Raw genomic sequence first — 13,001 nt, forward strand, 5'->3', positions numbered from 1 at the left:
ATTCTCCACGTCCCCCCACCCCCTTCACCCCATACTATTCCTGTTCCCCCTTTCCTTTACTCCCATCGCATCAGATTCCGCTACGACCCTGTTAACCAACTCACAAATTTCCTTGGCACACACACACACATTGTATGTGTGTGTGTGCCACAAAAAACATCAAAACATATTGGACACACACACACACACACACACACACACACACACACACACACACACACACACACACACACACACACACACACACAAACACACACACACACACACACACAAACACACACACACAGCAAAACATATTGGACACCTGAACCTGAACCTCACATCCCTGGAAAACAGAAGAGTAAGGGGAGACATGATAACCACCTACAAAATTCTCAGGGGAATTGACAGGGTGGACAAAGACAAACTCTTCAGCACGGGTGGAACACGAACAAGGGGACACAGGTAGAAACTTAGTACCCAGATGAGCCACAGAGACGTTAGAAAGAATTTTTTCAGTGTCAGAGTAGTTAATAAATGGAATGCTTTAGGCAGTGATGTGGTGGAGGCTGACTCCATACACAGTTTCAAATGTAGATATGATAGAGCCCAGTAGGCTCAGGAATCTGTACACCAGTTGATTGACAGTTGAGAGGCGGGACCAAAGAGCCAAAGTTCAACCCCCGTAAGCACAATTAGATGAGTACAATTAGGTGAGTACCTGCAATACTGTGGACCCGGAAAACTCGAAAAAATACCATCTCGGTGTCTTTCACTGGTACTAAACAAAGGTTACATTAACATCTAATCGAGTTTCTTCTATGAGCGTCCTACAGAACTTTACACAAGATGATACCTATTTATATACGCATTGTTACATACCGATGAGATATATATATATATATATATATGAATATATGTATTGCGGTCCTTTTCCTGAAGCTGGCTCCGACGTCATCTGCTCCGACGGCTATAATAATTTTCAAATTTCCTGATCCAGATCCATAGCAGTCTATTTTTAGATGCCTTTCTTACAGTACCTCGACGAACAAAGCCAATTTATTACACGGTAGTACAGTGAACGGGGTATAGTCTACGGTGGCCAGAGCACAGTGGACGGGAAGAGTGAGTGCTCTACCTTCATCGCTCCACAACTTCGGGTTTTCTTTTCCCTTCAGAAAAAAAATACGTACTGGTAACGAGCGTGTCAATCACTGCAGCAAATAATACATTAGTGAACGCGAGCGTAACTGCGGTGAATTGGTAACTTTACCCAGTTGGACATCCAAACTATTATTTTGGCATATATGTGGCTACTGGTATATATATATATATATATATATATATATATATATATATATATATATATATATATATATATATATATATATATATATGTGTGTGTGTGTGTGGTATATAAGTAGTATATATGTGGCTACTGATCCCTACTTGGTCAGTAGCCACATCTACACTTTTTTATTATTTTTTTTTTCTACCACAGATGTGGCCATACACATTTACAATGCTAACCAGCATATATACATTTTCTTCTGTCCTCCATGGACACAGGGTTGGAGATCTGTTGAACATACAGTTCAGTGATTTATTGAACAATTAACCACGGAAGGAGATCTTGAGGTTATCTTGAGATGATTTCGGGGATTTTTTTTAGTGTCCCCGCGGCCCGGTCGAGGACCGGGCCTCCACCCCCAGGAAGCAGCCCGTGACAGTTGACTAACACCCTGGTACCTATTTACTGCTAGGTAACAGAGGCATAGGGTGAAAGAAACTCTGCCCATTGTTTCTCGCCGGCGCCTGGGATCGAACCTAGGACCTGGGATCCAGGCCTGGGATCGAACCCAGGACCACAGGATCACAGTCCCGCGTGCTGTCCTCTCGGCTGACCGGCTCCCTATTGTAGTGCTTATAAAATGCTAATCTAACCTACATACATAAACACATAGACTTACGTCTGCCCTGCATAAAACGACGTTTCGGTCCATCCTGGCCCATTATCAAGTCGATTGTGATAATGCTAATGGTCCAATCGACTTGATAATGGGCCAGAACGGACCGAAACGTCGTCGTCTCTTCAATTTCTATTGTGTGTGAGGTTTTAGTCGACATTTAACCAATGTTTTGTTGTCGGGAGCTGAACAATCACACAACATGACGCTACGTTTATTTGTTTTTAGTATTTCGGGAAGGATGAACAGGAGGGTTCGAGTGCTGACGGTGATAACTATGGTGGTGGCGACGGTCTCGTGGTCTGTGTTCTCCCTTCAGCGCCTCCGCCAGGGACAACACTCCCGCCAGGGACAACACTCCCGCCAGGGACAACACTCCCGCCAGGGACACCTCGAACAAAACACACACAACAAGTTACGTAAGTCCCTTATCTATCGCTGCTCCTCCTGATTAGTTGCCTGAAAGTGTGCAGTCATGTGGGTGAAAGTGTGTCGTATGAATATGAATCTATAAGCATAACAAGTACACAAAAACTATATTATTTCTTGTATGGGAATGCTTGTATTGTTGATATTAGAATTGTTGTGTTATTGCATGCGTACATAAATACAAATATATATTGTTTGCTGTGACACCCAAGTGTCACAGCGGACTATTTATACAGCATATCATAAAGTGTCACCCAAGTGGATGAAAGTGAAATTTGCTTCGAGGCTTGTGTGAGATATATTCATGAGTTGTTACATTCTTGTACAGCCACTAGTACGCGTAGCGTTTCGGGCAAGTCCTTAATCCTATGGTCCCTGGAACACGATCCCCGCCGCGAAGAATCGTTTTATCATCCAAGTACTCATTTTACTGTTGCGTTAAACAGAGGCTACAGTTAAGGATTTGCGCCCAGTAAATCCTCCCCGGCCAGGATACGAACCCATGACTAAGCGCTCGCGGAACGCCAGGCGAGTGTCTTACCACTACATCACGGAGACAAGTGACACGGACTCTCAAGGAACTTCACATTGGTTAACTATGAAAAAAATTAAATTATACTAGTTTCTCTGTATACAGATTGTATTTATGTTTATCTGAAGCTTTTCGCATCAGACAGGATAGTCTAAAGAAGGATAGGGGGGTATATTAACCCACATTATGACCTTTCTAAGTCGTTAATATTGATTTTTCTTTTAATTTTCCATTTTATTGTCGTGATAAGACCTAACGAGTTGTAATCGCTATAAAATTCCACTTAATAATGTTTGCGGTCGAAGGAAAAAAAACGCTTAGATTACTTTAACATAACTAAGCTATCATCTTGAAGGTTTTTAATGATTTGAATAATATGTTTGCATATCAGAATTGTCGCATTATCAAAAGTTTATCGTAATAGCTATAACGAAATAATAAAGATAGTCTGTAGTCTGTCCACTACGGGCTCACCATAGCCCGTGCTACTTTGACATTCTGTTCCGAGTAGCTGAATCTAAAACAGCAACAATGGTCTGTATTGGCCAAGTGAATTATTCCCGCAGAAGCGCGTCGTTTACTTCTCCTGTGTTACAGGGTCAAGACGGCAGGAGGCGGGGAAGCAGCAGGAGGTGGTGAAGGGCGTGACGCAGCTGGGGACGGTGACGATGGACGGCCTGAAGGACAAGGTGCTGGCAAAGACCGGCGGGAACACCTTGTCGTCGGCTGACACGAAGGAGAAGCTGAGCGCTCAAGATGTTGTGAGAGAAGAGGGAAGGGACCTCGGGAGACTCCTCACTGAGGACAACACCGCCTCCAGCGGCAGTGAGGGGGAACTCGCTCATTCCCCCAAAGACTATCTTCATTACGAAGAAGTGAGTACATGTCTTTATCCCGGGCTGGGTTGGAAATGGTTGGGCGCGTTTCCTATCACCTAATGCTCCTGTCCACCTAGCAGCACCTTGTTATATGGTTGCATCCTTTGAGAGGGTCAGTAATTCGACCCTTAGGGATGGGGAGGGGGGGGTTAGAATCTCGATATAATGTATATATGTATACACTGGCTGCTTGTCCCCAAACACAATGAATTATAACTTTTGCTGGGAACCTGTAAAAGCAGGGAAAGTTGTACACTACATATTGCATAATTATGTACAACAAAGTCAACACTGTCTTCGACCCATCTCTATATGTGCAGATGAAGAGTCACAATAACGTGGCTGAAAAATGTTGACCAAACCTCACACTAGAAATTGAAGAGTCGACGACGTTTTGGTCCGTCCTGGACCATTATAAAGTCGAAACGTCATCGTCTCTTCAAATTCTAGTGTGGTTTGGTCAACATCTCTATATGTATACATCATATTATTATAAAAATTTTCTACTATTATGTTCATTATTCACTGTTCGTTGTGTTTATTTGATTTTGGTGGACATATTTGCATTTTGGATATGTTCCATTAACTTTTTTTTCCAAACAACTTTTGTTATTTATATTTGTTTTGTGAATGTAGTCATAAGACAGATTTTGGAGCGTGTTTTATATTTTAATAAACGTTACAAAAATGAACGCTGTTTAAAGTTGATTAATTGTGGTTAGTATTGATGAGTTAGGGTATTAGGCAAGTACAACTGTTGTTCTGTCAGTTTGATGACGAAATCATCAAAAGTGATCATTCTCCAAATTCCGAATCAGAAGAGGTTCTCCTAGTGAGGTCGAGAAAGCTTCATTTGAGAAATAAGCCCCTGATAATGGGCCGGGCCTATTACTTTAAGGGGGCAGTCTTGCATGCAAATTTTTGTTTTTTGTTTTTAATATTTAGGGACTTGTATAGTTTGGTGTTGGCCTTAACGCCTGATGAACCCATGAAGGGTTATTAAGGCAGTAACAATAACTTACTGACCAATCAGCAAGTGTACTGTAGCTCTGGACATTGTTCAATAGGCTACAGTTCACTCGCGGGGTATATACACTTTGAAGCATGTAAGACCGCTCGGTGTATATATATATATATATATCCCGGGGCTGTACATTTTGTAATTCTATGTATTTCCAATGGGGCAGCCGGGTAATGTTTCTAGTCTATCATGAGGCATGGAACTTAGCCTTTAACGAAACTGATTCTCTCATCGAAAAATTATCGTTTGAAGATTTTTTTTATTTATATTTTTGTGAGCATATTTATAGAGGTGATTAATCTTTGAATTGGTGATTAATCTTCTGACTATGACTTTGCTTCTTCCCCATACCAACCTACCCTGGCTTTGTGCCCTGGGGAGGTCACACCAGACCGACAATCAGAGCGCAACTCCACAGTCTCCTGAGACTGATGGATGTCTACCACTACTATCCTGTGTTGGAAGCAAAGTCATAGCCAGAAGATTAATCACCAATTCGCCTATGTATACGGATTAGGTCGGACCCGGGATTTCCCCATTATGAGCCAAGAATGAACTCAACTGTACTATGGAACTGAACTATCCTCCCGGGATAGTTCTCATCAACAAAAGACCAAAAAAGCTCGTCCTCGTCAACAATGACCAAATACTCGTTAATCCAGCCGCCAAACCCCTTTGTTTAGGAATGAAAAACAGTTTACACACGACTCACAACTCACGACGTTCGAAGATTTCTCGAAAAGTATTTCGTTGACGATCTCTGCTTGAATCACAACGCTGTAAATACAGCCCGTCCTCTACACAAAGACCCCAAAGTACATTCCATGCACCCGCCAAACCCCCTGTTTATGAATAAAAAGCGGTTTACACACGACTCAACTGATGACGTTCGAACACTTCCCGAACAAGTGCTTCACTAACGAATTTTGTTCGAATCACAACGCTGTAAATGCTTCACCCGCGTGCTACAAATACAAATTATCGCCAACAGAACCTAAACACCTAACTAAACTTACGCCTAACTATACATACAATTTTAATATATAATAATATTAATTTATATATCAGAAGAAACTTATTTTTTATTACACAAGACGTAAAAATTGCTAAATGAGTTGTGTGGAGGGAGGGGGGGGGGGGGAGGGAACGGTACTATCAGGGAGAACGCACTAAGCCATTGCGACTATATAGCACTTGGAGGGGATCAGGATAATGATTAGGGATTAGAGTTTAATATCATATTTCTCAGGGGTTTCTGAATTATCTTCTTAGGCTTAGATTATGTCTTTACTTTTGGCTAGTGGGAAAACTTACGAAGATGGAAATTTCAGCAGATAGTTGAATCTCTCGTTACACTTGACGGGTTTGTTGCTGTTGTTATCTAGGTTTAATCATTTATGTTTGCATGCTATAAATTTAAATGTTATCTGGAAGATAATTATTATACAATAAACGTATAATGGAACATAATTTAGTACTTAGCCTCAAGGGACCGCGATAAACCTCGCTAATATTTCTAATTTTAATATTTTTCTTTAGCTACCCCCTACTAAAAATAACATTTTCTCTAATCTTAAAGAGATAAGAAAGCGTAATATGGGATAACTATTGATTCTCTGTGGGTCATTGCTAATATTTTCTTTTTAATATTTGATTTCCTTTTTTCATACCAGTCAGCACACAATCGAATTTTCCCAGGCAGGACGCCCAAATACTAGGGCTGGATGGAAGATCTACGGTGTCCCTTCTTGCAGGTCGGCGTTCAATCCCCGATCGTCCAAGTGGTTGGGCACCATTCATTCACCCCATCCCATCCCAAATCCCATCCCTGACACCCCCTTTCCATGTACTATATAGACGTAATGACTTGGCAGTTTCCCTTGATAATTCAAGGGAAAGCTTTTGGTAGTGTTTCTTGGCTCTTTTTATTATCTTAGCATTAAAAAGTTCCTTTTAGACGCTTCTTTGGAAATGGTCACTATTCGTTATTTCTTCCATTAGTTATGCTGTTTTGTTTAAGTAAGCCTTTAGTAAACAACGGGTTGTTTATCCATTTGGTTGTGACCCGTTTAGTTTGCATGCGACAGTGAGTGTTATTGTGGCTTAGGGTTTTGTGGAGAAATAACTGCACACCTTCATAGAGGGTTTAGCAGACTACCGAGTTCAGTCTCCAAGTTTATGTTACTAACAGTGACAACAAAGCTGCTCATGGAAGCTTCTTTGTGCTGTCTAAAGCATATCTTCTTTGTGCTGTCCAAAGCAAATCTTTATTGTTTCTAAGGGGGTTTAATAATGCTGGTTAGAAAATATGTTTGGTAATGATCTGTAGTCATGTTTGTCTAAGTGTGGCCATGGGTGAAGGCAGTTGTTTCGGTAATTCTGGTGGGTTTAGTGATCATGGGAATTAGCCATGCAAGAGTTCACACACATGAAGAAGACATGTGGGTTACCAGGCTGGCAGAGGTCTTTGTTAGTATCCCCTAAATAGTATTAAGGGATTTTTCTCTAGTTGCTTAGGCATATCTAGGTCTCCCCTAGAGCCTAAGCTAATTGTTGATCTTCTCCAGGGTGAGACTTCCCAGTTGCCTAACTTCCTTGCATGATTCTCCATAAAACTTCACGAGGAAAGAGAGGAAAAACGTTGTTATAAGGAAAAAAGGCATCATATGTAATGATGATGCTAGTGAAAGAGCATGATAATAATGAATAATAATATGATTTCTCGAAAACATTATAAGCTTTCCCTGGGATGTTCAGGTGTTTTCTAACAGGAGTCTGGTGCAGTGGCCACTTATGGTGTTCTCCACAGACGGTAAACTTGGCAACTGCTTCAACAGTTACGCAATGGCTCTTGCCTACAATGGTCGCCATCCCACCACGGTCGCCGTGACAGAGCACATCTTCAAAATGGTCTCTGGGCTAGTTGTGGCGGAGCTTCTGACCTTACCAGTAGTGAGTGAGTATTGGAGACGTGTCACACTGACTTTATTTGTATTTATCTAACAGTGATTTCCTATAAGTAAGGCATCCAGGCATGCGGAGTTACAGCTCCGCTCCTGTGCCACGTAAGTCCACCTACGGGCTCACCATAGCCCGTGCTACTTGAAACGTTTTATTCAAAGTAGCTGAATCTAAAAAAACAACAAACCACCTATAAGTGATTCTGGGGAAGCGAGTTCCAGCTCGCTATGCCCCCGCTAACTAACCCTTGTTGTAAATGTTTTTAGTGTTTTAGTTTATCTATTCTGACGCTCAAATTCAGTGGCAAGTCTGGTTTTCAAGTTATGGATGGAGGTGGCTTCCACAACTTTATTTCAGTGTATTCCATTTGTTGACCACGCCCGAACAGGGTATGAGAATTTCCTTACATTTCTTCAATTCGTTCGCGCATGCAGCTTCCACTATATCTTCTCGCCCTACCTTCTCTCACTTTAAAGATGCTTATATATATTAGTTTATTACTTATGTTGAGTCTAGATGCTTTCCCATATTAGGTCGGGATCTAATACGAAACGTTAAGGAGTTTGGCTTCGCCGAGTCGGTTTACCCTGACTTCGTTAGAGACGACATGGAGAGCCACCTGGAGCCCACCTTCCAGAGGGCCGTCACGGAGTACCACAACAACGCCATGGCGAAGGTCTTCATCCTGGAAGGTGAGTTCAATCCTGGAAGATTGATCGAGAAGTAGAGACGATGATGACTGAATCACTGGTGATACTGATCCTGTACTAGATAATGATTCAGGCCTGGGTAATGGTACCATTATCCAGGCCTGATACTGGTCCTGGATTTGATAATGGTCTAGAACACAGCCAAGTGTCTTGACTTTTCCAATTTCTAATGTGTGGACCTAATGGGTTTCCGAGCGGCAGCAAATATAATGATCTAAATGGTCAAGACGCGTGTTTGAGGATCCTCAAGACGTTGGTACGATCCTCCCATCCTGCCCTAATAATTTTCCCACAATCACTCCATTGTGATTTTCTTGAGTCTGTGATCTAAATGGTGTTCATCATCATCATCTGATGATGATGAAGAGTGAGTCAGGGCTGTAGACGTGACGTCGGGGATCACATGCCAGGTTTGGGGATGTTGGAGATCATGCAACATAGAACGTCGCTTTTCGCTCGTATGCGTTACAAAAGGCCAAATATTGTCGCGCTAGAAAATGGAAGCGGCTGGCGAAAGTGACGTACTGTCCCGTTTTCTGTTTTGGGTCCTCTGGTAGGTTAAGATAGTGACCTAAGGAGGACGGGCTGGATCATGAAGGTAAGACACCATGTTTGTTGAACTAGAAACAAGTCCTTTATTATTTTGATTTATTATTTTGTATACTTTATAATATGATTCATTATATTAATTTTAATAACCTAATTATCAAATAAGTGTAATATGCATATTGAACATTTTAATTATTTTACCTTCATAAAAACATGCCAAATTAGTAATACTTTGATTATATATTTTTTAAAGATAATATTTATTTATATAAACGAAGGTAATCTGTGTCACATCAATATTGGAGAGTGAATGTGTTGAAGAGGTAATTCCCCAAGAGCAGTCATAGGATGAAAGCTACGCTCGCGGTGTCCCGTACTCCCCAGTACTCTTTGTCCTATAACACTTTGAAACCGTGTCCCCTCCGGCAGGTTACCCGAAGCCCATGAAGATGGTTGCTGAACGCCACCACCTAATACACACCACCTTCAAGATCCGACCCAATCATCAGGCAAAAGTGAGAACGGAGACCTTTTTCTCTCTCATTCCTTTGGCAATACGTGTGCACCCTTGCACAGTGGAGGAAGGTAGGTATGAGGCACAGAGTCTAGACTCAGACCAGACACTGGGATTCGGAGTGGACGTCACTCAGTAGTACACTAATATATGACGGCTCTCTACGACAATGAGTCGTGACCCTTCACGCAGGCGGGAAGCTACGACTGCTAAGGGACCAGGAGGACTGGGACACTTATCCAGGGAACCACTTCCGGAAGCAGACGCTGGAGGCGAAGAGGTCAGACACCTTCAGTTTTGGTGATTGTAATGAGGACATCTGTCCGCAGCCTCTGAGAACCGACTTGAAGGAGCGCTGGGTGGTATACGACCAGGTAGGTAGTATACGACCAGCTGGGTGGTATACGACCAGGTAGGTAGTATACGACCAGCTGGGTGGTATACGACCAGGTAGGTAGTATACGACCAGCTGGGTGGTATACGACCAGCTAGAAAAAAATATGTTACGGAGGGAAGGAAGCCCCAGCTGTTTTAACTGGTCTCGCAGAACGAAACGTTGCTCTTTTGTTTAAGTTGCAGAAGGTTTCTCTATACTTTATAATAGCCACAAGACCTAAACAAAGCAGAGTGGTCTGCTTCCATCAAACTATTTGTTGTTTGGGATGTTATTTATATTAGTCTCATTAATTCTTTCATCATTATTCTTCATTCTAACATCCATAGTAAACATATTCTGTTTTTTCTTGCATATTCGGTTTTTAATACAATTATCTTTTAGTTAAGCTTATATCGTTCCCGTTTTCTACGATGAATATATTTTCTCTTTGAATCTTTCTCCTAAACGTCTCACGTGGAAAATGATCTTATGATACGTAATATTTTTGTGGTATTCTGACAATATCTTACAATGTGGTTATCTCATGAGTATTAGTACTCACAGCCATCGTCGTACTCACAGTCATCGTCGTACTTACAGCCATTCTTCTTCACTCAGTCATCGTCGTTTTAACAGATACGCTCATTCTTTCAGGCTTCGTCGTTCTTGGAGAGCGCGCGAGCGAGGAAGGGCGACAACGTCACCTTCGTGGGCGTCCACGTCCGGCGGGGCGACTACTTGGACTTTATGAAGGTCTGTGGCTCACGGCAAGTCCACAACTTACATCTTCAAAGTTCATTTGCAATAAGTTGATTATATTCTTTAAATTGTTAAATTAAATAGCATACACAGGCTCTTCTCCGTGTCTCCTCCCGGTCAAAACTTACATATGCTCTACCCCCATAACCTCTCTCTCCTAGTACATACTTTATTCCCTGTCTCTCCTCTCCACGCTCACACACGCCTTTCCCCAGCCATTGGAACCAAAAGGTTGTACCAGAATGCAAATTTGTCATCTGAATATACATTTTAAATGTCAATATCTAAATTCACCATTATTTAAACCAATGTTAAAGGCTACGGACTCGGTGCATAACATGTCACTATCACAGGCTTCGTGAAGGAGGAGCATTAAGGGGCCGAGCTCTCTTCTGGGAGGATCGGGGCTGATCCCGATCCCCTGATGACACTCATGATAAGATCGTCATTAATAACGCAAAATTTCATGAGGCTAGTCCCGTAGCATCTGACCTTCATCCTCATACAGACAGACCTTTATCCATAAAGAGTTTTAAGGTAGCTGGTATGACTTCCACACCCAGTATCAGCAAACTTTCACACCTGTAACCAGCCCACTCCCACACCTGTTCCAGCCCACTCCCACACCTGGTACCAGCCCACTACCACAACTAGTACCAACCCACTACCACACCTAGTACCAACCCACTCCCACACCCGATACCAGCCCACTCCCACACCTGGTACCAGCCCACTACCACAAGTACCAACCCACTCCCACACATGGTACCAGCCCACTGCACGCCTCGCGTCCAACTCCACAAGCCTCTAACAACCGAAACTCCGTACAGCGTCAAGTATATATTATTTCAACAGCAGAACTTTTACCACTGCCCACTGCCGGGACCCAAGTATTTGGTGGCCGCCATGGACCTCTACCGCACCTCCCAAACCAACCCGGTGTTCGTAGTGTGTTCGAACGACCTCCCGTACGTCCGAATGCATCTTCCGGACGCCAGTGACGTCATTTTTTCAGGTCAGGAGGCATTTGTACTCAAATATGCTTTGGATGTTGTTTACGATGTGGCTAGGAACATTTGGAACATTTGATAAATTTTCACCTTTTCGTCACATTACATCTGCTGAAATAGCTCCCTAGTACCAAACCAAGTAAGAGATTACGTATCTACTGGAAGAGTAAGAATGTTTTTACTGATAACAGTGGCATAAGTAAGGCTGCAATTACAGGTAGAGTTTGTTTGAAATAATATGTAGTTTGTGGCAGAAGGTGAATAAGTATGTTTTGCAGACATGGCGCTCCCTGAAGAAGACATGGCCCTACTGGCCGCCTGTTCCCACTCCATCATGACCGTCGGCTCCTTCGGGTTCTGGGGCTCCTACCTGGCCGGCGGACGCGTCATCTATCCCCTCCTAAACAACTGCTTTCACACGCCCTTCGTCCACCCGGACACCCTTGGGCCGCGGGGCTTCGAGAACTGGCTCGCCATCCCTCTCTAAGACCTCACGATCTCGTGGTGGTTGGGGGCACGCGGCCGAGGCTCCCGAATTTCGCAGAATTCGTCGGTTGCGAGTCGAGTCGAGTATTTAACCGAGAAAGAAAACGTCCCTGTGAGGACGCAAGGCCCCCCTGTGTGCGAAGAATGAGCTGGTTGCTGAGGTTCGTCAGGTGAGCTTCCCGCTCTACCCTACTACTCGCTGAGGACGCTGTGTGAGAGACAGGTCCTCAGGGCTACTACTCAGGATCCCTATTGCCGTGTGTAGGCAAGATGAAGGAAGGAAGGAAGGGGGCTCGGGGGGATAAGATGTTACCGGTTACTCATTGTTAGGAAAATGACATTTGCAATTAAGTATTTTTTCTAACTTATTTGTCTGAAAATCTGTTAATGTTAACTGTCTTAAATAGATCACTGCCAAATTTAAGTCATTATATCCAAGTGTAATTTATGTCTTCATCTACCCCCTTTTCTCCCTTTCACTACCCCCTCTTCCTGCCGCCTTCACATTTTTTGCTTCCTCCTTCCCAACCCCCCCCCTTCTTTTCTGCATATCTCTCTACTTCTCTCAGTTCCTGTTTCTCAATTCTTCCTCCGCCTTTCGTTTATTTTCCACCACCCTCCCTCTATCTATCTTTCCCGTTCCTACCTAAAGTCAAAAGCCAAGGTTAAAAACTAAACTTAAATCAATTTAAACAACCTGAAAGTTACTTTATCTGCCATACAACTGTCTGTGTACAAGTAATTTATAAACCAAAATATAAATAAAACATGAACACTAATTTGATCTCAATGAACTGGACATTAGCAACAAGAATATATAGCAACTACAA

The 13,001-nt window shown here is 42.8% G+C and overlaps 1 protein-coding gene across 1 annotated transcript; it reads left to right on the forward strand.

The window, feature by feature from the left end:
- Nucleotides 1-3,435: 3,435 nt before the first annotated feature.
- LOC123761209 (uncharacterized) lies at nucleotides 3,436-11,340 on the forward strand. The gene is made up of 5 exons (XM_045747154.2): nucleotides 3,436-3,782; nucleotides 7,564-7,762; nucleotides 8,301-8,459; nucleotides 9,456-9,541; nucleotides 10,571-11,340. Exons 1-5 carry the CDS (start codon nucleotides 3,576-3,578, stop codon nucleotides 10,727-10,729), a joined length of 810 nt encoding a protein of 269 aa, XP_045603110.2. The 5' UTR covers nucleotides 3,436-3,575; the 3' UTR covers nucleotides 10,730-11,340.
- Nucleotides 11,341-13,001: the final 1,661 nt, after the last annotated feature.

This window comes from Procambarus clarkii, chromosome 41, assembly GCF_040958095.1.
Source record: "Procambarus clarkii isolate CNS0578487 chromosome 41, FALCON_Pclarkii_2.0, whole genome shotgun sequence".
Taxonomy (NCBI): domain Eukaryota; kingdom Metazoa; phylum Arthropoda; class Malacostraca; order Decapoda; family Cambaridae; genus Procambarus; species Procambarus clarkii.

Coding starts and splice junctions, on each gene's coding strand:
- LOC123761209 (XM_045747154.2), top strand. CDS start 3,576: ATGGACGGCCTGAAGGACAAGGTGCTGGCAAAGACCGGCGGGAACACC. Junction 3,783..7,563: donor ACTATCTTCATTACGAAGAA/GTGAGTACATGT, acceptor TGGGATGTTCAG/GTGTTTTCTAACAGGAGTCT. Junction 7,763..8,300: donor TCTGACCTTACCAGTAGTGA/GTGAGTATTGGA, acceptor TTCCCATATTAG/GTCGGGATCTAATACGAAAC.